The sequence below is a fragment of the Puma concolor genome, chromosome E3 (genome assembly GCF_028749965.1).
Source record: "Puma concolor isolate L17-30 chromosome E3, mPumCon1.1.hap2, whole genome shotgun sequence".
Lineage (NCBI taxonomy): Eukaryota > Metazoa > Chordata > Mammalia > Carnivora > Felidae > Puma > Puma concolor.
In genome coordinates, this window is record NC_141682.1 from 31,727,459 (window position 1) to 31,752,766 (window position 25,308).

Here is a 25,308-nt window from a genome sequence, read left to right on the forward strand (position 1 = left end):
CAGACCCACTTCATCTTGGTTGGAGGAGCTTGGGAATCAGCTTTTTTATCAAGTTTCCCCACTGACTCACTTGCTCAACCCAGTGACAACTACTCTATAGGAATCAAAGCATCTTATGAGTTCTGGAATTCAAAGCCCAGTTCCACTGCTTACTAGTTAAATCCCTTGGGGCAAAATTACTCAAGTCCTAAGTAGAACTTACCTCCAAAGCCAACACTGCCCACCTTATTCAGTTGTGAGGATCATATGTGGCAACGCACGCAAAGTCCTCAACACTGTTTGGCATGTGATGAGAGTTCTACAAATATACTTTATGTGGTGGTTGTTGTTTTTGAGTTCTGACCAAGCAGCTTCACTAGTGGGAGAGTCTGTCACTGTCCCCCCTCCCCGCCCTCCACAGAGGCATGATCTCTGTCCTACCACCGCATCCGTGGGGCTGTGAAGCGTGCTGTCCGTGACTCCACCTCCGAAGAGTTCCTGAGCACTGGAGAGGCAAGCACCCTCTGCCATCCAGACTTCTCTGGTATCCACAGCTATGCCCCAGAGAGAAAGAGAGAGAGAGCCCATGAGATCTACTTTGGGAGACGCCAAGTGACCCTGTGACCAATGAAGCCTGTCTGCCTCCCAAGGCAAGAACCCTAGCTCAGACTGCAGACTGTGGTCCCGTCCCCTACAGGCGACTCCTCTAGGCATCCAGAGAGAAGCTTCATGCCAGCAGACCTCAGAGCTTTGGCTCTGAGCAGCCCCCTACAGAGAGCTCCAGCCTCTTCCCTGTGTCTTCCCCCAGTGGCTGGCTGACTTCCAGTTACCAACAGGGGCATCTCTGTGCCTGGGCCTTTCTCCAGGACTCGAAAATCTCTCTGCCACCACTCAGGAGAGCCCGCGAGTGTCCAATTATTAACAGTCCCTGAAAGCAATGCTCAAATGGTGTCAGATGGGAGTTGGTGTGTATACAGCCCAGCTCCATCTGCATTTGGGTAGGATGATTCTGAGTGTGTGTTCTACACCCTCCCCACCCCACCCCCACATTTCCCTGCAGAATTAAACTCCAGTCATTCATAGTGGGAGCTGGCATGAGAAAGTATCCTCTATTGGCTCTTTCCCATTTCCTGCCTCACCTGCCCACCTACTGGTGTCCCCTTCATCTCTCAAATCAACTTTTCTCAGACCCCCTTTCCAGTGGGACCATATTAAGGCAAGTTTCTACCTGAACATTTCCAACTGAAATAATGCTCTTAACACTATTCTGTTCTTTTAACAGAAGCCAGGCAGGAAGTAAAATTTAACAAATAGGGGAAGAATCCCCTATTATAAACAGACCTAGCAATGGTGTATTTTTTGAAGGCAGGAAGTGAACCTAAGAGACACAGACTCTTACCAAAAAGGTTTCAAACAAAAAAGTCTCAGGAAAATTTGTGTAAGTTGCTACTAAGCAAAAGCATCCTTTACCTGTAACAATTACCCATGCATCCTGAGTACGTATGAAAGATTTAGCTCTCTGTGGTAACACTGGTAGTCCCTGGTGGGATCCCGTTCAGATTAGGATGTGGGATCCTAAAAAGTGTTAAACACAAACGGAGATCCGAGTTGAAAATTCCCTGAGCAGGCAAAACCAGCTTAGTCACACAGGCAAAGCTTAATTTACCTTCTTTTGCAAGACAACCAAGGCTTACTTGACCTGGGTTGCTTCTTGCTGATACCTCTGAAAATCCTAAGCCAAACCTGCTGTTCCCCAAGATTGATACGAGGTAACCACTAACCAGTTCTCTTTCAGTTAAGAAAATTCTGTGAACCAGTCACTGTGAAAAATAAACAATCACTGTCTCCACACTACTTAGCTGCTTTCCAACAATATACCTCTCAGTCTTATTCCACATTTTGGTTTGAGTGCTCCCCGTCTGCAAAGTTTTTGGTGTGTGCACAAGAAACTCTTAGTAAAATTACCACTTTGGTGATGCACTAGTCTTAACCTTTGTTGTTTGTTTGTTTTCCTGAACTTTGGACAAAACATACAGGGCAACCCCAACAGCATCACATATAATCAGTTTTATTGCCAGGTAAGAAATTCATATTAATATAGTGAATACATGTTTACAAATAAACATTCTTAGAAAACAAACAAATGGTTTTTTTTTCTTCTTCTTCATTGTAGGAAGTGTTATTGGTATCATAAACTCTGCAGTTGTGGACGAATATTAACACAGGTTTACTTGCAGAACATAAGGTTACTAAAATATTCGCACATAAAATATGCTCCATTTACACGGAAAACTGGGGGACTTAGGTGGGGGTGCCAGGCAGAGCCCAAGGTGGATGGAGGCTGAGATACTCTGGGAGGGCAAGGGGAAGTCAGACTCTGGTCCTGTTGGGTTGGGGGTTGGGCATAAACTAAAGGCAAGAAATAGAGGCTGATGCCAGGGCATGGGCTGAGGCAGGGAGCGACTCTCTGCTTTGTTCTGGCTTCTCTCTTCTAAGGTCCCCGCTGTTAGCTACAGGATTCTTGCTGACACATGGCAGCCACAGTTCCCTCAGTACCACGAGTTTGATCCACCCTCCCTAGAGGATGCCAAAGAATAAACCTCCCCGTCCAACGGTCCCTGCTCACAAAGCCTCCTGAAAGGTAATGAGACCTAGAAGATATGTTCTCAGTCGTCCGCTGCCACATCTTACTGACCACACGGTCACCTTCCTGCCCAGACCCCAAATAACACAATTCGCTGGATGCAGTTGACTCAGAAGAGAAGGAACACGGAGGAAAAAGGAAATTCTGTAGTTGCAGAGACCAAGAAAGGTCCTTAATCGGGGTCAGGATAAAGGTGACACCAAGTGAGTTGAGGGCAGGGGGCAAGATGAGCTATAAAAAGGGAAACCAGACCCCCAGCACTTTGGAGCTGGGGGGACCCTCCCAGAGAAGCCCACCAGCATTTCCTGAAGTATGCGCTGTGCGCCACTCATGAATGCAAAATGATTCGTCGTAGCATGTGGACAGAGGACTGGCTAACACCCAGTCACAGAGGGAATCGGCTCCTTTCCATTTAGACTCTGATGGAGTCCCTTGGGAGTGCAATGTCTCCACTGGGTGCCGGTAGATCTTCAAGAGCTTTTTAACATGCTCATCTTTTTAATTAAGAAAAAGAAAAAAGAGAAGAGAAGAGAAGAGAAGAGAAGAAAAAAGAAAAGAAAAAAGAAAAGAAAAAAGAAAGAAAAGAGAGGAGTGTGAGAAGGGAAGAGAGAGAGAGAGAGGGAGAGAGAGGAAGAGAGAGGGAGAGAGAGGGGGAGAGAGAGGGAGAGGGAGAGGGAGAGGGAGGGGGAGAGGGAAAGAGGGAGGGGGAGGGGGAGAGGGAGAGAGAGAGAGGGAGAGGGAGAGAGAGGGAGAGAGAGAGTGCATGTGCGCAATCCCAAAGCCTGGCTCTAGAGTCAGACCCTTCCACAGGTAACACGATTTACCTAGAGCTTAACAACTGTTGCTTTGCTGCCTTTGTACTTATTTTCTTCCTTCTTTTCTATTTAGGGTGATCGATACCGCTTTTCTATTTGGAATCATGAGAGGGAGTTTTCCTTTTATAAATTCGAGGTATTAAGAATGAATCCCTTTAGATACCGCGATGGAGACACACAGGGATGCCAAAGCACACTGCAGTACCTGGAACTAACATCAAGAAAACACTGACCAAGCTTGGCGGTGTTTACTCCACGCTGGGGTGTGCTGGGATCCTGGCAAAGAGGCTGAGAAGGTGGGCACTGTATCTGCCCCCCGCCCCGCCACTGACAGCCCTGCTTTGTTCAGCACAGAACCACTTTATAAATGAGGATCTTCGATACTGGCATCTGTGGATGATTTTTCTTTCTTTCTTTCTTTCTTTCTTTTTTAACGGGCAGAGGTTTTGCTATCCAAGAACCTTGAAAAGCTTGATCTAGCCCCAACTGCCTGTGTTTCAGATGGGAGGCCAAGGCCCAGAGAGATACCATGCGTTGTCAATGTCCCCAGATCAGCTGGGAATGAGAAGGCGAATAAACACCAGATTTCCCTGCTTCCATGATGCCCGAGATGACAAATGGGTGAGGCAGAACTCTGCACGTGGCCATCCTGGGGAATTCTCTGAGTCTTCTTGGACCACCGTGTGCAGCTTCTGACACCAGAAGAGCTGGGGGGTTGGGGTGGATGGGCAAGGGGCTGTCACTTGGAGGTTCCTATTAACTGGCTAAGGCCATTAGGGACTGGTTGAAAACTTCTCACCTAAAATCAAAATCTCTTGTTTCTCCACTCTCCCCTTTGGGCTTCCACTAAACAAAACTAGCAGGGACATTGGCTTTGTTGGGATACCCAAGGGCCACTGGCTATGAGAACCCATCTGAAAAACCACCTCAGGGAATTCCGGGTGGGAGCTGAATTCATGGAAGTATCTGGGGAGGTGGTTTGGAAGGACCGTCGGAATTATGAGACCCAGAAATGCTTGATAGGCCTGGGGGGGGCTAGATAAAGGGAGGACTAGTGGTGACAGGGTGGGAGGAAAGGGGGGGTGTCTTCGTCTTTAGGTACCCCTGACATCACAGCAGCCCCCTCAGAGTGTGTGATGGGTGGGCTCACCGACAAAGGGTTGGGGGGATAGAAACATCTTCTATTATTGCAGGAAACAGGAGGGAGGGAGGCCAAGAGAACACAGGTTGCACTTGGGTAACAAGACTGTCATTAAACAGTAACACATTGAAGGCACCACCCACGCTTATGACATTTTCAGTCCAAAGCAGCTGAAATTTGGCAGCGGTGGTGGCAAGGGCTGAGGGGAGTCAGGGAGAGACAGTTAATGGAGGACTGGTTTCTGTGTTTCTTGTCTCGGAGGCAAGGCAGGAAATAGGGGGTCCCCTTTTCACCTCTTGTCGACTTTTCAACCGTTCATTTTGGTGTCATTGTTCTTGATGCCATTGTTTGTTTCCTAAGTCGCGAGGATTTGGGACAAAAATTGATTTGCCGTTTTGTCTGTTTTGTAGTGGGCTTGTATTCGTTTATCTTTGTTCTTTTTTTTTTGTTTTGTTTTTTGTTTTTGTTTTTGTTTTTTTAAGAAAAAAGTTATTTAACACTCTCTGGACCCTCTCCCAGCCATAAAAACCTATCCTTCCCATGTCCATGGTCATGGTCTTTACGGGACTTCTCTACAACGTTCTTTCTCATCACTATTGGTGGGTTCAGGGTCTTATTTATTCCTTGTGAGTTCAAGTGTGTGTTGTTTTTTGCTTCCAACATTGACAATATGAAAAGTACTATAAATAGAAGGGTTGGACTGTCTCACGCTCGTCAAAAGCGTGTTTCCACGTCACTACTTCTCGGGATTAGAAAACACTTATAATGCACACAGATTCCTCCCCAAACAGCTCATATTCTCAAGTACACTCTTGTCGTACCCTCCACGCTCTCCTCTCCCCACACCCCCGGCTCTTTCACCTGGAAACAGCGCGTGGTAAATGGAATATGTGCTCGAATGGACAATTTCTCTAAGTTGTGCTACTTTTAATTCGTCATCATGGATTTCAGTCTTAAGTCAGGAGGAAAAGAAAAAATCAGCCCCACGGTTTGGGCGTGTGAGTCGGCCACCTTGGGCCCCAAGTCGAAAGAGCCGTGCCTCAGTTTCCCCTCTGCTGTATTGCTGAACATCCCTGCTTCGGCCTTGCTCAGCTGCCCGCCGACACGTGTTAGGCATGACCCAAGAAAAGCATGATTCCGCGTCACCAGCAGGTTTATGGTCGGTTGGTATGGGGAGTCAGGGCGTGAGGGAGCATGTCGGGGAGGGCAGGAAGGGTGTGGGTCAGGGATATTTTTTGCCTCTCAGTTGAGTATGGTCTCCAGGATGCTTCCTGTAGTGAAAGCTCAGACAGTCACTTCTGTTTTGCTGTTGGTGATGAAGTATGGCTGTGGGGGTGGGTAGTGCTGGGTGCGAGTCCCCAAGGGGTCGCTGGAGCCCGACTCGGCTACGCCAAGTTTGCCCTTGTTACCGTAAGCCTGCCGCCGGAGAGACTGCTCGTTGGGGTCCCAGCCCTTGAAGTTGGTGGTGGAGTTGTAGGCCAGGGGATGTGGGGGCGTCTTGTTGGTGCGTGACTTCTGTCCATTTTGCTTGGCGGGCCCATGCTCAGGGCTGAAGGCCCGTGGCTCATCTTCCACTCTTACTGGGTGCAGAGGTAGGTTCCCCTTGGCGGCCAGCTCGGCCAGGTGCCGTCGCTTGGAGTAGAAGTCATCATTGACCTTGTCGGCTGTCCAAGGTGGACGTGGAAGGGGAGGAGAGAGCAAGAGAGAGGGAGAGAAAGGAGAGAGAAAGAGAGTTAGGGATTGGCAAGGGTAGCAGAGCACAGCATCATAGTGGGCCAACAGTCCAAACGAGACACACACTAGAAACTCCATCTGGAACAGACAGAAGGAAGGAGGACAGAAGGAAAGAGGCTCATGTTTCTTTCACAATCAAGATCAGGACCAACAAGGTAAGGGCATCTCCAACGGAAACTCTGGATCTCCCCCAGATAAACACTTCTCCACCACGGCGCACCTAGCATTGTACATCCTTGGCTTTTTTACGAAATTCAAGTGTTGTTTCATTATTAAAATCATGCATTCTCATTAGGAGAAAGAGTGAACATCTTGAAAAATATTCGTGTCTGTCACCCACCATGCAAGACCGCCGAAATCAACACTTGGCTGTTTTTTTCCTCTGGTTTTCTCAGTAAACGCGGTTTAATTTGGGATTTCTATTAGCGTGTTTGATGCCTTTTAGCAGTTAAGCAGGCCTGTGTTCAAACCCCAACTCCACAATCTCCTAGAAGTGTGTGCGTGTGTATATATATTTCATAGGGTTGTTCAGAGGGTTAAATGATATGATGTGCGTGAAGCATTTACATATTAGCCCCTTCCAAGCTAATTATCATTATAAATCACGGCTTAATTTCCACATAACTTTCTATCAAGCATTTCTCCGTGTTGCTACAAACCACTAATGAACATTTTAATGTGTACATAATATTTCATTGGGTAGAACTACTAAAATGAATCGATCCTCCCATTGATGAACAGTGAAGTTTGCTACTGTTGTTGACATAAATAAAGCTGAAATAAGAATCTTCAAGACTAAAGCTCTCTTTGTATTTAGAATTTTGCATTTAGAATAATTCTAAAAATATTTTCTTAATCTACATCCGATGATGGCAAGCTATAGCCCCTGGACCAGATGTGGGTGCTGCCTATTTTTGTACATAAAGTGTTACAAGAACACAGTCACAGCCACTCACTTACCTACCGTCTGTGGTTGCTGTTGCTCTACTAGGGTGGTGGGTTTGGGTACATGTGACAGAGACCGTGTGGCCCCGCAAAGCCTGAAATCTCTACTAGCCGGCCCTGAAATGAATTACCTGAAGTGGAATTACATGACCACGGGGTGTAAATATTATCTAGGGTCTTGATACATATTGCTAGCTACGCCACAAAATTGTTAAACCAACTTCCACACCATTTCACCACACTATCTCCAGCATGATTTCTTTCTTCCTTCCTTTTTTTCTTTCTTTTCCTTCCTTCCTCCCTCCCTTGTCCTCCCCCTCCTTCCCCCTTTCTTTCTTTCCTTCCTTCCTCTTTATTTATCTATTTGATAATTTTATGAGATCTTTTATTTTATGTTCTCTTCCAATTCTTTTACTATAAGGTGCTCTACACTTTGAAAATTTATTTCTTAGTGGAGGTGCCTGGCTAGCTCCATCGGTGGAGTGTGCAAGTGTTGATCCTGGGGTTGTGAATTTGGGCCCCATGCTGGGTGTAGCGATTACTTAAAATAGATAAGATAAATAACATAAAATGTATTTCTTAGCAATAAACCTTTGAACTTCCATCTCTTGGGGGATGAAAGATATTTGCTGCTTTTTCATCCACACAACATCTCACACTGTGACATGTGAATTTATGTAAATTCATGGAAGCCACTATAGTTCCAGATTTATTTTCCCATTGGCTTCTTTCAACAACTCTCAGGAGTAGGAAAGATGGGGGCTTTAACCCCTGTTTGATAGATTAGGAAATTGTCAAACTCAGACATATGAAGTGATGAACAAAAGTTACCCACAGCTAGTGACTAATCCAGGGGAGAACCGAAGTCCGACAGACATTATTTTATGCGTTTGAAAGGCCGTAGAGGGAAAGCTTCAGTTTTAGGACCAAGGGGACAAAAGTATGCCCTGCTTGCTCCCTCCGTGTCCGTGGCAAATGTCCCTCATGGATCACACTTGTGCTGTCCTGGCAGCCTGGCCTCCACTCAGACTCAACACAGTACCCCAGGCAGCCACATGTTAACCTTTCAGGCTTAATACAGTTTATGTTGGGTTTCTGTCCTCGTTAATGTAAGTACTCCTGGCTAATGTGGTCTTTCAAGAGAAAGTCCCCCTTTCCCATAAATTCTAGAGGTGTCTGAAGATATGGAATGTCACTGTCAAAAGGAATCTGCTACTAAAGATAAGAATATACATTCTCACCATACCAGGCATTGAAGTGGCAAGAGTTAAACTCAAGTCAGTGTTAGATCTCTATCTTTCTGCCTTCCAGAAGAAAGTGCTAGGTTTCCAATGCCATAAAGTTTCAACAGAAGGATGCTCTGATATTCCCCCTTGGACTTAGTTGGGGAACATGTATCCAGGTACCTCTAGGACAGATTCACAGGTATCTCCCACTCCAAGTGCCCAAACCTGAACACATCATCATTACAAGTACTGTTCTTCTTCAGGCTCTTCCTTATCTCTCCAATGGGGACGCCAACTGGCTTGTCACTCAAGCCAGAAGCACGGTAGCATTCACTGACTTCCACTCTCCTCCTCTCCTCTATTACCACTGATAAATCACCAAGTCCTTCCAGCTACACATGCAAATGCTTCTCTTGTAACACGGTCCACCTGACCCCCAACTGTGAACATTGTTCCACTTCAGCCACCAAACTGGCCTCCCTTCCTTGAGTGTCGTGCCTCCACCCAGTCCATTCTCCACACTGAAGCCAGAGGCCTAATTCTAAAATGCCAAAGTGACCATGTCCCTCATCTACCAAAACCTCCTCAAGCAATTTGCTCATGCAGCCATTCAACACAGTGGCATGGGCCATGTGCTAGGCAGTGGAAAGCTAAGGAGGAATCAGAAACAGATGTGGTCCCTGGCCTCATGAGCTGGGCATCTAGTAGGCAGAGACAGATAATGACTAAATAATCTCAGAAATTGCATAAAAGTATACATATGGTAAGTGCTATGAAGAACTATTCAGTATTATGAATATTTATAATAAGGTCTGGTCTGGGAACCAGATGTTGGAGCTTTGAAGGCAGGGACTTTATCTGTGCATCTGTGGGGCTCTCAATCCTGGCAGTACATGCAAATCACAGGGAAGAGCTTTTCAAGCATTCAGATCCCTGGATCGCTCCCCCAAACCATTCGATTAGAATCTCTGGGCAGGTCTGGCCCAGACACAGATTTTTTTTTTTAAGGCCCCTCCACCCAGGTGATTCTAAAGGTGCAGCCAGAGATGAAACCACAGGCACAGCTCTGGGGTCTAGCACAGTGCTGGCACATAGCTTTTCCTAGAGAACTCAAGGGAAGTGGCCTCTGACCTCACTCCTGTTCTCTCCAGCCGCCTCCCACCACCTTCCCTTCTAGGATGTCTAACAAGGTCAGATCCCACCATGATAGGCTCTTCTCCATGGCGTGCATCATAGTTACCATTCTGCCCTTGTTAATGTACTTCATTCATTACTATTTCTCTCTCCCACTGCAGTTCCAAGAGGACAAGTCCAGGTCAGATTCCCAATACTTCATAAGCACTGTCCAGCCTACCTCCTGGCAGATATTAGGTACCCAATCAATATTCAGTGAGTCGATGTAGGAGCAAAATATCATGAATGCACATAGAATATCAGGGCAGTCGTGGGAGTGGAAGCTTCCTTCCCCCATTCCTCCCAGGAGTCTCTTATGAAAGTCTCGCTCACCCTCATTATGTCCCCAGTCATGATTTGGAATCGTTCATTCCCTAGTTCCTCTTTCCACACAATGGAGTAGTCTAAGTTCTGCTCAGAGAAGGGAATGTATTCAAGGTTTCCCATGTCTGACAAACCAAGAAAATTGATTATGCACTAAGTGTCCTGACGGCTGGGATAGGTGATGTTTTCTCAAAAAGTTCTAAAGAGAAGAAGTCACAGAGACATTCAACTCTTGCCAGATCAGTGCAGGGATGGGGAGAGTCCTCCATTAAGAGGAGTCATGGAGTCCCACATGGAGAATCTACAACCTTCTCCATAATCAACCCTGACTTGGTCTCTTGGTGAGCCTGGCACTGGGGAGCCCCTGACCACAGAAAGTATTTGGTACTTGGGGAAAGAGGGGGGGTGGGCAGACGAATCTGGGGGTTCTGGAATCAGACAGACCTGTGTTTAGGAGATCTCAGGAATGTTACTTAACCTCTTACAGCTTTATTTCCTTTTGTGTGAAATGGGGATAAATCAGGTTTGTTATGAGGAATAAATTATATGTGATCTATAAGCTACATAGCATAGTTCTGGAATGCAGGAACTATTCAATACATATATTTCATCTGTCTCCTGGCTTATGAAAGAACTGGATTAAATCCAACAGACATTTATTGAGCACTCACTCTGTGCCAGGCAACTTGCTAAGTACAAAGGGGGCATTGATCCAAACCAACCATCCTTCTTTCCTTTCTTCCTTCCCCCTTCACTTCCCTCCACCTACCCTGTGTGTTGGCCTCGTTTGCCCTATGAAGTGGCCTAAGAAGGGGACTTGATCTATTTGGGATGATGAGGGAAGGCCACCTCGGGGACGTGCCTTTAGCTGCCAGCTGGAGGTAAAGAGTAGCAGAAGCAGAATTCCAGGCCAGGGCACATGTGGTTCTTATAGCAAACACGGCCACAGTACTTTGTGGTTCCATCAAGAGGTGCAATGTCTTTCCCCATCCTTTGAAGCTGGCCTGCCCGTATGGCTGGCTTTGACCAGTAGCATGACCAGTGATGTCACTCATGTGCTGAACTGGGGCTTTTTTAAGAGTTCTACAGTTTCTGCTATCAGGCTTTGGATTCCTGCCTCCATGTGCAGAAGGAAGCCCAAACCACAGCCTGCTAACTGCCAGATACTGAGTGAGGCCATCCTAGACCACACAGCCATCAGCCCACCTGCCAGCGGACTCCAGATACCGAGTAAAACTGGCTGAGAACAGCCACTCCAGCCCAAACCAGAAGAAATGCCAGCTGACCCAGAATTACGAGTCCGATAAGTGGTGGCTATATGAAGCCACTGTCCTTTGGGATACTTTGTTAGGCAGCAGTATATAACTGATACAGAACAGCATTTGCAAAAGCCCTGAGGTGGGAAGGAGTGTGGCAGCTTCAAGAAACAGACAGGATGCCTAATTTGGTAGAGTGAAGAAGGCAGGGGCTCACCAGACCATCTAACGTCTTGCAGGCAACACTGTATCATTCACAGCTATTGATTTGTCTGACCATCTTCCCTCCACTAGACTCTGAGGTGTTTGAGAGAAGTACAGAGATGGCACAGATTTGTTGCCTGGGGCCTGACACTGTTCCTCAAACAGCGATTTTCAAGAGTATTTCAATAACAAGAATGTGGATGGTGGTGGATGAACTGTTCCCATAACCAGGAAATGCAATTTTCATGACGCTTTCTTTCCAGTGCTTTTGGTCTGCTCTAACTTGGCTCCGGAGGGGGAAGAAATGCCTACCTGGCCTCTCCTGGCTTTGTGCCGTATGGTCCCTGTCAGTCTATCAAAACTCCTCTTGTGAAAGAAATAACAGATTCATTGAACAGCCTTGAAAGCCCCATTAATAAATGCATTAACCTAATCAGCCCCGATACCTCATGGGCAGATGGCTGACAAGCCAACCAAGAACAAGATGTGTGAGCCTTTCAACAACATTGGCCCTCTCTAGTTTGATTTTTCTTCATTTAAAAAGAGGAAGAAAGAATGAAAAAGGTGCTTTCCTTCCAATAAGCCTCATTGCCTTGAAGGAACCAAGGCTGTAATATTAAACTGTACCTTCCTTCATCTGTCTCTCCCTTAATTAGCAGCAGACACTTGTACAGGTGCAGGGTGGGATAGAGCCTCACTTCCGTGGGGATGGAGAGAGTCAAAGTAAGAACCAGTTCCCACAACATGCCGCACATCTGGGGGTCTCAACATGTGGCCTCCCACCTACCTTCTTTCCCAGAGCCAAAGATGTCTTAAGGAGAGCTTCCTACAGCTCATGACCACTCGGTAATATTCTTGGGTCTCAGGTGATGAATTTAACCTGGTAAGCAATGCCCCAACCAACCTAAGCTTTTGCTATTCCTCACTGGCCCCGGTCTTTGGTCCAAGAATAGGCTGAAAGCAAGTGATAAACCTTCCCATTACACTTAAGAATAAAATCCAAGTTATTTGCAGTGGCCCCAAGGTCTGCGTGACCTGATCTCTGGCTACTTGTCCACCCTTGTCTCTTCCACACTTACTATGAACCCGTCACAAAGTGTATTCATTTTCCAGGGCTGCCATAACAAATTACCACAAATTGGGTGGCTTAAAACAACAGAAATGTATTCTTTCACAGATTCCAGAAGTCTGAAAAAAGTCTCAGCAGGGCCATATTCCCTCTGCAGGCTCTAGGGGAGGATCCTTCCTCACCTCTTCTAGCCTCAGATAGTCGCCACAATCCTTGGTGTTCCTTGCCTTTTGCCTCATTCCAATCTGTGCCTCAAACTCCACCTGGCCATCCCCTGTGTGTGGGTCCATGTGTCCAAATTTCCCTCTTCTTATAAGGACATCAGTCAACGCATTAGGATCCACTTGAATCCAGTATGACCTCACCTTCACTTATTACATCTGCAAAGCCCCTATTTCCCAGGGTGGGGGAACATTCTAATTTCTGAGTGGTACAGATTTGGAGGGATACTCTTCAACCCAGTTCGCACAGGAGTCCTTTCTGTTTCTGAGCACACCAAGCTTTTCCACACGTCAGAGCCACTGAATTGTGTCCTAGCTGCCCAAAGGCTCTTCTTCTTGGTTGCGTATCTGCATCCCTCTTGTCATTTGGTTCTCTGATCAAAGGCCACTTCCTCCTAAAATTCCTCTTGATGACCCAGCCAAAAGAGACCCCTCTCCACCCCCAGTTGCCCTTGTCACTTCTCCCCATCTTGTATATTCTTAACTCTGTGTCATTTTGTCAAGTTATCTTTCTTAGTTACTTGGGTATTGTCTGTCTACCTTGGCTAGAATATAAGCTCCAATTAGGGTAGAGGCCATTATCAGCTCTGCTCACTACTGTATCTCCAACACCTAGCCCAGTGCCTGGCATATAGTAGGGGTACAATGATTCATCTGATGAAGGCAAGGAAGCGCTGGAAATAGTTCACATACCAACAACATTCTCTAGAATATTAGAAATGGGCAGAATGTCTCCTGTTCAGACCATCTACTGTGTCGTGGTTAATTTTATGCATCAACTAGGATGGGTCCACAGGTGTCTGGATTAATTTTTATTTCTGGGTGTGCCTATGAAGGTATTTCCGGATGTACTCAGTAAAGTAGATTGCCCTCCCCAATGTAGGTGGGAATTACCTAATGTGTTTGGGGATGAAATACAACAAAAATCAGAGGAAGGGAAGATCCATGTCCTTCCTGACTGCCTGGCATTGCTTTTCTGCTCCTGGACTGGGAGTTACCCCATAGGCTCCCCGGGTTTTCAAGCCTTCGGACTTGGACTGAAATCACCCCACTGGCTTTCCTGAGTTTCTAGCTTGCAGACAATAGATCATGGGACTTCTCAGCCTCCATAATCACATGAACCGACACCCCATAATAAATCTCCTTTCATATATATAGATATCCTATTTTTCATATATATGAATATTTATAATATTCATATAGATACATACATATATATGAGATTTATTATGGGGAATTGCCTCAATCAAACTGATAATATATATATATATATATATATATATATATATATATATATATATATATATTATTCATGTGTGATATATAGGAATATATATAAATAATAGGATGTATCTGTGTGTCTGTAGTTCAATTTCTCTGGAGAACGCTAATACATAGTCCACATCATGGAAGACTGACCTGTGCCCTGTGCTTTACAGAAACTTAAGGAATAAGCAGTGGTTAAGTTCCTTTATTTCTGGGGCCGGAGAACCTGGTGCTGCCCAGCTCCATATCCCTGGCCATAGTCTTGCAGAGGCATGACTGCAGAGGAGCAGTTCGTTCAAGGAAGCAAGATGAAGGTGGGTGAAGGAGGCATGGGCTGGTTAGAGACTGCTTCGCTAGAGCAGAAATCTGGCCTCCCTCCCAGCTCCCCCAGTGGTAAACTGAGTAAAAGCTCATCTTTATTAAGTGTGTGCTCTGTTCTAGATACTTGGCTAGGGAATTTGTTAACCCGTGTAATACTCTCAATACAGTACTAAGGTAGGTGCCATCATCAGTCCCATTTTATAAATGGGGAAACTGAGGCTACAGAGCTTTGGCAACTTGTCCAAGCGACGGTACTGGGATTTGAACCCAGGACACCTGGCCGAATACCAGGTATCCTGGAATTTGTGAATTTGTGGCTACAGCACTCACCACTTCCCTGGTTAGGCTGCCTGCCTTATGGAGAATAGTCTTGTTTCCTTTTGAAGGTTTTATCTGTGGGAAAACATCCCCCTAAACTAAAGAAAATGGAGGGCAGAATGAGAATTATGCAGAAAAATCACTTTTCTCAATTCCCCCTCTCCAGACATCAGGGGTGGGGGTGTACAGGTAAGTTATCATATTCTCAAGTAAGACATATTCCCATGTCACCATGGAAAGTTTAACAAAGCCCCAAATTCCCTCTTAAGGCAAACTATGTTTATCTTCTTCTTTGAGGTGAGGAGGGAGCTGGGGGTGACATGACACTCTCCCTGCCAGGTTGTGACTCTTCCAGCATTCAAATTGGCTAGTGCACAGGTCTTGTGCATTTCTGAGGGGCACTGACCAAAAGCAGACCAGCTATCCCAGAGCTGGGCTGGAAAGAACCATTCACTTCTCACAGAACTGAGAGAAGATGGAAGTTTCTTCCTCATCACTCAGGGCCAGGCACTCTCCATATTATGTCATGTATCTGGCTCCCACCCCATCCCAAGCCAATGAGGCAGATGTGCTTGCCTGGGCTCTTCACGCTACATCATGCTGACTCCCTCAATGTAGTGGGATATTTTCAGATATTACCCAATATTTCCTTTTCTTGTGGTTCTAGCATCCCCTCCCCGTCACCCAGAGAGCAGCAATCAATTTCAATGATGACAGAGAGCCAAAGTGTTGGTTTTGAATCCTACACCGGGCTCTTGACAGCCATAGCAGAGCCTGAGACTCAAAAGGCAAGGCTTCAGCATTGAATTTCAGGAATTAGAAGGATTAATGAGCAAAAGAAAGAAGTATTAATGAGGCTACACCTTGAAGGATGCAGTGCATCAGGTCTGGAAGAATCTAACGATGTCTGGAAGAACTCCCACCTGACTTTTTGTGACCGTAAATTCTTCCTTACAATATGGCGGAAAGAGCCTACCCTTTGAAAGAAGATGGATCTGGGTTCAAATCCCAGGTTTTCCACTTATAAGCTGGAGACGTTGAGCAAATAACCTGATCTCTCTTAAGGTTACCAACAAAATTGAAAATAAAACAACCAGGGTTACGTGGCAGGAGTGTGAGGGTACCAAAGGGAATCATATACAATAGCAATGTCCTTGCCTCGTAAGTAGGTATTCAACACACAGTAGCTGCTGTTGCTGTCATTGTTCGAAAGGAAAAGAAACTCACATGGGGATACTAAGACTGACTTTGAAGGGTGCAGTACAGGAATAAAGGAGACAAGGCAGGTTAAAGCACAAACCATTACACATGGCAGAAGGCAGGCCTCCTTAAATGCACATCTCCTGGGAAGTGTAGCACGTGGTCATTTGTCTCTCGGGTCTCTTTCTACCCTTTTCTCTTGGGCACGTGGCCACCCAGCCCTGAGCTACATTTCCTCACCCTTCTCGGAAGCTCAATTTGGCCATGTAGTTCATCTCTTGCCCACATGAGGTTAGCAAAAGGGATGCACCCAATTTTCCACTTCACCTTACTTGCTTGCAAGAAAATCATTTCCCCTGGGTGTCCTCTCTTCCGCCTTCTCATAGCCTATGACAGCCACCAGCTACAACAATGCAGCCGAGGACAATCCGGTAGAGGGTGGTAGAGAAACAGTGTTGGAGGAACCTGGGTCCCCGTGGGACAGTTTGGAGTCAAGCTGCCCCACCAACCACCCTCCCTCGGGACTATAACAAAGATATACTTCTTTCCCTCAAGCCACTGTATCTGTAGGGACCTTTGGCTCAGTAGGACAGTATTTGCTTTTTACTTATACAGGAATATTTTCTGGGTCTCTGCTTCTTTTTCCTCCCTCACAAGCTAAATTAAAAAGCAAAAGCGGGGACAGTTCATGTTTAAAAAATACCCAGGTATTTCTCTCTTCTTTTAAAATGCATTCTATAAATCTGTGCAGGTTCCTGAAACTGTCTCAGCAGGCAGAAACAAGAAAGGCAGGAAAAAAGCCTAGCATCTCAGACAGGAGAGGGCCAGGGAGGAGATGAGAAGGACTGTCTTTATGGTGAATTAGCCCTGTTTCACCTGGTTCTGGGCCTTGCTGAAGAGGCACAAGGAAGAAAAGTCGCATTTGAACCAGGTCCTAATAAAGCTCAGGGCTCCCAGCTTTCTTGAAGTCCTGTGTCTCTCTAAGAAAGAAAATTGTCAAGGGGAGTCCAGGAGCCTAGACTTTTTTTTTTTTTTTTTTTTTTTTTGGTCTTAACCCTGAGGGCTCCCACTGCCTTTGCTGGAGAGGATTCTGAAACAGCGCCTGGCTTGGGCTGTGCACCAAAGGTGTCCAAGCTATGCCATGAGCCCCTCTGTTGTGAACTCCAGGCCTCGAACCCTACAGGTCTTTTGTCTTGTCCTTAGGCAGGCCTGCTATGCAGTCACCTCTTTCTGAAAGGCTGTTGAATAAAGATGGGGTCCAGCCATGGCTGCCCACAGAGCCCCCTGCACAGAATGGTCCTGGATGGAAACTGCATTCATTCATTCATCACCCTTCCATGCATCTCACACTGCTGCTCCAGAGATGGAGATACTTCTTTTCAGAAATTCCTTTGTGTGGTTTATCTTGTGATCAACCTCCCCTCTGGTGAAATTTTATGCAACTGGGTTTTTTTTTTAATTTTTTTAATCTTTATATATTTTTGAGAGAGAGACAGAGCATGAGCTGGGGAGGGGCAGAGACAGAGGGAGACGCAGAATCAGAAGCAGGCTCCAGGCCCTGAGCTGTCAGCACAAAGCCCGACAAGGGGCTCGAAATCATGAAGCGTGAGATCATGACTGGAGCCGAAGTCGGATGCTCAACCGACTGAGCCACCCAGAAGCCCCAAGTTTTTTTTTCTTAATGAAACAAATACAGGTTATTATCCTTAATACAATGCACCTCCTTCCAAAATGCTATAGGCAAAGGGCCATCTCAAAGATAATCGTAAGGTTTGGGATCCTATGTTAAATTGACGCATGAATGGCTTCAATTCCTCACCCTTCCCTGTATCCAGGCTCTTTTTATGTGACTTTGAAACTCACCCCAAAAGAGGAAGATCTTTTTTTCCCACCAGCGGATTCGGATTTCTTCCATGTGATTAATGAATGGTAGAAGACATGACATAACAGAAGTTTGATAAAGTTCTTTGTGTTTCTCTTTTGCATCTATGTCATCGTGATGAGATGTCTAGGCTACCCTCTCTGAGGATGAGACACCTACAGCAGAGCCAAGTCACCCCAGTCACTCCAGCTAAAACCAGCCTAGATCAGCCAACATCCAGCCACCTCCCAGGTAGATGGGTCAACTCAGCTGAGCTGTGGAGAAACTCCCACGTCAATATAAGTCACTGGTACACAGACACCTAGTCTCAGTAAATGCTGCTAAATAAATGTTAAACCACAAGGTTTGGGGCCACTTGTTATGCAGCATTATTATGGCAAGACTACTGATACAAATAGCAATCATTTACTCATCCTACTTCTAGGAAGAGCCCCCTAGGTGGCTCTTTTCAGGTGGGGAATCCACATGTCTCCTACTGTTGATCCACATGGTTTAGATGACATACCTCTCCACTCTTCCACCCCCAGCTACTCCCCAGTGACTACAATCAACCCATTTCATTGCCCTTACTATAGCAATTTGTTCAGAGGTGGGCACGTGACAAGGCAAGCCAATGAGAGCAAAGCCTGGGATCTGTGGTTACACAGACAGAAGGGCTAAAGAGATCAATGACCCCCAACCTTCCATTCTATAGGAGAGAAACTGAAGGGCTCAAGGATACCAAACTAGGTGGAAGCAGCAATGGATCTGGAACACAGGTCTCCTGGACTTCCATGTGCTTAATTTATCCATGTCCCAGCACCTCTTCAGAAAAGACTGCAGGATTCCCTGCAAATGCTATGCCTCACTTCACTTAATAATTTGTTAATAAAACGCATACTGAGTGTCTGTTACCTGCCGTGGGTACCATGCAAGATGCCAGCGAAGTTTGGAATGAATAAGATCTAGCTGGCTTAGCCTCTGAGGGGCATATTCTCAAACTAGCATAAAATGTTTACTGCAATCTTACCACAGCGGCCTTTTCTGCAAAGCAGAGAATTTCCCCCATGCCCTATGGGTTCCCAGGAAAGCTCATCAAAACTCCAGGGCTCACTGTGTGCTTTTAAAAGAGGCCATACTTAGGAACTGGTGGGATTTGATTTTTATTAAAAAAAAAATCCCCTCCCTATCCTCCACCTGCTCTGCATCCTCCAGCTCACCAGCAAACCAATAACCCAAATCAGAAAATTGCAAAAGGCTGCATTTCATGAAGTAATGTTCTAAGGTTGCCTTTCCGTGGGTCCTTACCCAAGATGTGCGCACCCTGACAGAACTGCAACCCAAATTACATGTTTTCTACTGCTTTGTGCCTTCTGTAGCATCTCTTGGATGAATATTTATTGAGCTGCATCAATATTCTTCAAAAAAAAGAAAGAACTGGAATTTACTGAGCACCTACTCTGTGCTGGACACGCTCTCAGCCATTTCACTGACACTATCTCACTTAAACCCTCTTAAAGATGGACGAAAAGGCAATATCATCTTTTCCATGTGACAATGGGAACTAAGGCCCAGAGATACTGAGTAATTAGGCCACCAAATTTCTGTGCCACAGCTGATGAGTGTCAGGGCAGGACACCAAATCCAAGACTGTCACCTCTAATGTTCCTACTTTCCAGCTGGGGCTCCAGCTCAAACCCTCAATTAAGAAAACAGTTTTATTTCAGCAAACACCAAAAATACTCATGTTTGGAAGAATGCTGGCATGTGGAATTGGTGTTGTAGGGCAAACTGCGTCTAGGGATTGGGTCTTGGGAAAGGTAGGTCCACACTTTAGTATATAGAGAATTATCCAGAAGGTGCAGTTACAAAATGAAAAAAAAAAAAAAAAAAAAAAAAAGAAACATGATGAAAAGATGTTGAGGTCCCACATCCAGTGGTTCCAGCTTCTTTGCAATGTGTCCAAAGGATTTTCATTTGTAACAAGCATCTCCACTGATTCTGAGTCCAGGTTTTAAGCCATTCTTTGAAGACGGGGTCCGTGTCCTGGGTATGATAGAATTTTCCCGTGTGACTTCGGGCAACCTCATTTATCTCAGGGGACTTGGTTCCCTCATACATAAAAGCAGAAAGGTTGAATCAGGTGCATTTTCTTCATTGTCACCATTGCTGTGTATTACCTGTATTATCTCATAACATTCCCGCCCCCCCGCCCAAACACGACAGTGTGTGGATTTTCATTGCCTCTGCTTTGGAAATGGTAGAAATGGGTGTTCAGAGCATGTGAGTGGCTTGTGCAAAAGCATATGGTCTGCTTCTGATCAGAGCCAGAGTGACTATATCACAGTACACAGCACCATGCTGGCATTTTCCCCAAGTTCAGTGCTCCAATGTAGCACTGGACTAAGGGATAGGTCAGGTTCAAACATTCATTTTGCAAATAACCAGGTTTCAAAAGACATGGCTTTGTGCTGATAAGGAAAGTCCACTGGGCTTGAGGGGGTAGTGTCTTCCCAGGTCCACTGTCAACAATTATGCCAGGAGTTCCCAGGGCTGGACACGGGTGGAGTAACAGCAGGGACCACTAGGGGGTGGTGTGCATGAGAAACCTCAGAGAAAAATGAATGGCGCGAACCGGTGTGATCTGTTTGCCACGTTCAATCCTGGCAGATATGGTTCACCTCCCAAGGGAATTATAGATCATGCAGGTGGAAACAGGACACTTGCATCTTTAGGGACCTTGTCTTTTCCTCTAGGCAGCTATCCCTTCCTTCACCAACCTCCCCACATGGCGCGCACCCCTCCTCCTACTCCTCTGCTCCTTCCTGCCCTACGTTCCCAGAGCGGGTTTCTAGCCACATTCATGCCCCTGTATGTGAAGATGTTAACTGCGTTTCCTGAAGAGGAGAGAGACCAGACATCAAAAGTGTTTGGGAAATGACATGGTAGAGTCTGACAGTTTTTGTTACCACGAGATTTTCCAGAGCCTTTAATTTGTTCACCTGGAAATAGTCATAATGATGCCAGTAATAGCCTTCATGCGGTTACCACTTTCCGTATGTCAGGCACCACACCACGTGTTGTACGCGTTACCTTATCTTCACAGCAACCTAGGCAGTGGGTGACAGTCTGGTCTCTGTTGTGCGGATCAGAAAACAGGGACTCGGGGCGCCTGGGTGGCGCAGTCGGTTAAGCGTCCGACTTCAGCCAGGTCACGATCTCGCGGTCCGGGAGTTCGAGCCCCGCGTCAGGCTCTGGGCTGATGGCTCAGAGCCTGGAGCCTGTTTCCGATTCTGTGTCTCCCTCTCTCTCTGCCCCTCCCCCGTTCATGCTCTGTCTCTCTCTGTCCCAAAAATAAAAAAAAAAAAAAAAAAAAAAAAAAAAAAGAAAACAGGGACTCAGAGGGGTTGGCTGACTTGCTGAGGGTCACAAGAGTATTGAATGATGAGCCTGATTGTAACCCAGGAGTGTCTGGTGCTAAACCCATCACACCCTGCATGTGTCTCCCTTTTGAGAAGGGAGCGGAATGTGGGAGGTGGGGGCCATCCAAACTCCCCAACCTTGTTATCATGCCTCCTGTAGACTCAGGGTCTGGAGACTGAATAGAGAACACTAGAGAAAGATCAGTGACGCTAGATGAACTTGGCCCTGGCCAACTCTGAGACACCTTTCCTCATGTAGACTCAGGGTCTGGAGACTGAGTAGAGAACACTAGAGAAAGATCAGTGACTCTAGAGGAACTTGGGCCTGGCCAACTCTGAGACCCCTTCCCCCCCCACCCCCACCCCCAAGACAAGGCAGGATAAATAAAGATGCATTTAACAGGACAGGTGAAATTAGCCCAGTTTGGGTGGAAAAACAGCTTCCAAGCCCTTGCTTTTGACCCATCCTGAAATATTTCCTAAATGCATCAGACAACAATAAGCTGATATAAAGACAGGGGTGCTGACTGCCTCTAAATGCTGTCACGGGAATCATAATGGCTTTGTTTTTCACACGGGAGAGAAAAAAAAAAGTTTATGCCTCAAATTAGTAGGTCTGTCATGTTCCAAATTGTTTGCCTTTCTAAAAATGGATGTTGACATGTAAACAGTTATTACCTAATGCAAGACCCAAAAATCTGCCTCTCTAAAGGCAACAACTGTGTAGTCAAGGGATCCTTAGCAGACTCGTGGGTCTAAGGCTCTCTCTGTGGATATGGGAATACAGTGCATCCCCTTCCCTTCCGTGCTCTCCCCAGAGCTCAGGTTGTTTCTGAGCCACTGAGACCTAGTTAAACTCCCCTCATCAGAACCCTCAGCCCACAGAAAGATCTTTAGAGACCTAACCAGAGGGTGCTAGTTCCCAGCAAGATTTCTCTACTGTGGTGGTTTTCAAAGTGTGGTCCCCAGGCCAGCAGCATCCCCTGGGAACCTGGTGGCAGTGTAACTCCTCGGGTCCAGCCGAAAGCCCAGTGAATCAGAAGCTCTAGGATGGAGCCCAGGGATTTGGGTTTTAACAATCTTCTGGGGGAGGCTGATGCTGCTCAAGGAGCTGAAATGTGAGAACCAGTGAGGGCCCACTGTTCCCTCCTTCCTGCTCACAGGCACACACTCATGACCTTCTACAGTCCCTTGTCTCCTACTTCATTGTCTTCTGTGTTCTCTACGCACCTGGCCCAGGCCACCGCCCACCTGGGTAATCGTAGAAGCCTCCCGGGGCAGCAGGGGAGGAGGGGAGTGGCAGGGGGGCTACCTCCAGGCCATTTGCCCCTAATCCCAGCTCCACCTGAAAACCAAAACTATCGTTCAAGAATGCAAAAATGGAACTGCCAGTATCCTGCCTAGAGCCCTGTGAGGCCTTCTAATTTCCCCAGTCCAAGGTCACTAAACAGTTCTGCCTCCACCGCCTTGGGTCAGTGACATCCTCCCCACCGCCAAATCCAACAAAGCAAATGGAGTGAGAGCAGAAGAGAACAGTTTCTCGTCTGTTCTGAAAAGAGCTACTCCCATCACTCAGGTGGGAAATAACCTAGGCATGTGAGTCAGACGGATGTGGGTCCAAACTACAATGCCAGCACTTAGCAGCTGTGGACGTAAGCGAGACACCCTCCCTCAGACGCCCGTGTCCTCATCGCTAACGGGGAAGGACACTGCCTGCACGGCTGGGTCATCAGGGAATTTAGTGACAACATGATGCAAAGGGCCAGCACCCTGTCTGGCACATGGTAGGGAGTGAGGAGATGCTAGCTACCTCCTGGTCCAGCCACCCAGCTGGTTAAACTCACAGACTCCACGTGAAGGACTCCTGATTCTCCCCAGACCGCCTCAGGAAAGCTGAACAGAGCAAAAAGGCTAAATCATCCCCAAGACTTGGAGCCAAGAACCTGACTGTGTTTATCTCTGCCTCACAAGGTGTGTTTTCTCCCCTCCTGCATTAATTCACCTTGTGTTTTGCTAGTTTGCTTGGGTTGCTTTCTGAAAAAAAATAAAACATTTCCTGGATGTCTTACCTGGATGGTGTCTGATAGGGACATTTTCCTTCAGGCAATGAATACTGAGAAGGGGGGCGGGTAGCACATTCTTCAACAACAGCCCAGAGCACAGATACATCACACACACACACACACACACACACACACACACACACACACACACACACGAACACCTACATGCTGGAACTTAGATGGATTTCAGGTCCACTCAATGGGGACACACGTGTGGCACTGGGTCACACACAGACACCAGGACACTCTGTGCTTTCAATGATTAATGTCAAATGTGACAAGACCTAGACAAAAGAGCTAGAAAGAGCCGTACAGTACCTTTTGGTGACTTAAGTGTCGCCACTGCCCAGTCACCATCAGAACTTCCTAAAAAAATAACAATCGAGAGATGCTGATCTGCTGGCCGGCTTCTCGTGTTCGCTGCCCTCACCTGCTGCCGGCCCCAGCCGCAGCCTCCAAGGCAGGGCGGGGGGGGGGGAGGGCAGGCCTCAGGGGCCCCAGGAACAGGGCGAGAGACCAAACGGGCAAATGTGATTCTGTAGGCACTTCCTTCTGCAGCATCAAGATAACACCCAACAGAGGGTCAGAAGAAGTCCCTTGAAAAAGGCCTAGATGTTTTCAGTTACGTCAGGGAGAGAGAGATTTCTCAGGCAGTGAATCTGGCTCTAAATCTCAACCCTCTAAGAAAGAAAGGGAAATGTGAGTTGCATGAGGTCACTTTTGCTAATGACAACACTTTGTTGACAAGATACATTTGGATCCTGTTTTACTGCAATCCCTCTCCTGAAAAAGTTAGAGGGAAATCCAAAGTTGGGCCAGGCTCTGCAGTGACTGCAACTTTACAGGCTGGGTGGCAGGCCCCCAACGGGTAGGGACTGTCCATGCACATAATCTGTGTATGAAAATACTGATGGGGCGCCTGGGTGGCTCAGTCGGTTAAGCGTCTGACTTTCGTTCAGGTCATGATCTCAGGGTTTGTGAGTTCGAGCCCCACATCGGGCTCTCTGCCCTCAGCACGGAGCCTGCTTTGGATCCTCTGTCTCCCTCTCTCTCTCTGTCCCTCCCCTGACCCTCCCCCTCTCAAAAATAAAAACATTAAAAGAAAAAAGAAAAAAGAAAGAAAAATACTGTTGAATGAATGAATGAATGAATGAACGAACGAACAAATTAAGTTTCTCTGTGAGTCACTTTTCCTAAGGGAGGGAAATTCCCCTAAATGCTACAGGATTCAAGTTTGTTATTTAAGCATCACATAATGCTTGGAATTTTGTTTAGAAATCAGTTTCTCTAAGTTGAATTTCATTTCAGGTGTGCCGAATGAGCCCTGGTGATGGTACTTTATTAAGAAAACTCCCTGGTAACCTCTTGCGTAAAGAATGTTAAGAAGGGCAATGGCCACACTCTAAGCCTGTCTTTGTTAGACTTTCTCTGTAAGATTGGATTTTACTCAAAGGGGGGTAAACCTGCTCACGTGTCTGTGCAGCAGCCTCTGTCCACTGGCCAGAGGCCTCACCAATCAGTGTGTGCCACTGGCTCCCCTTTCTTAAGAATCTACCTGAAAAGCCCAAGTTCTCAGCATTTTTGCACAATTTCCAGACAGACATCAGGCTGCCAGCTGAGAGGAGTTGCAGGGAACATTCTGCGTGATGTGAAAGATTACAGAGCACAGATCCGGTCTCATTTAAACATTTCTGGTTGGCCTCGTAGGCATGCCAAAGGATGCTCAGATTGCCACATTCCCCCTGCCGATATGAACTCAACACCCTCATTATTCACAACAGAGGGGAAACGAAGGGACAGGAGGGTGAAGAAGTTAAAATTAAGTGAGACCCGCCCAGGTTCACTGACATCTGGAAATAGTGATGTGGCCCCAAATCTTCCTGTGTGGGTGGACACAAGACTGCCTGAGTCACTGAGTCACGGACGCCAAACAGGTCATTACCCCTAAGCCAAGTTCATCACTTGAAGACAGGAACCATGCCATGGTCACCCCTATCCCCACCTAAGGCAGGGCTTAGCTCTGGCAAGGTGGTAACAAGTTCTCTTTCATAAATCCACTGAAAATAAGGACACTTAGTCAGGTGGCACACAGGCTTCCAAATATACACACAAGGTCCCACTACATG

The 25,308-nt window shown here is 46.6% G+C and overlaps 1 protein-coding gene across 3 annotated transcripts in view; it reads right to left on the reverse strand.

Annotated features, from left to right (window-relative positions):
- SHISA9 (shisa family member 9) overlaps nucleotides 1–25,308 on the reverse strand; it is a 420,204-nt gene that overhangs the window by 135,681 nt on the left and 259,215 nt on the right. The window contains exons 4-5 of one of the 3 annotated variants that reach the window (XM_086691200.1): nucleotides 23,501–23,548; nucleotides 3,484–6,243 (exon numbers count right to left, since the gene is read on the reverse strand). The exons of 1 other annotated variant lie outside the window; for it this stretch is intronic. In XM_086691200.1, the coding sequence (XP_086547326.1) occupies nucleotides 5,864–6,243; nucleotides 23,501–23,548 (428 nt within the window). In that variant the 3' untranslated portion in view covers nucleotides 3,484–5,863. Of the gene's footprint in view, nucleotides 1–3,483; nucleotides 6,244–23,500; nucleotides 23,549–25,308 lie in introns of those variants that run through there. One more of the 3 variants, XM_086691201.1, reaches the window with a different exon arrangement.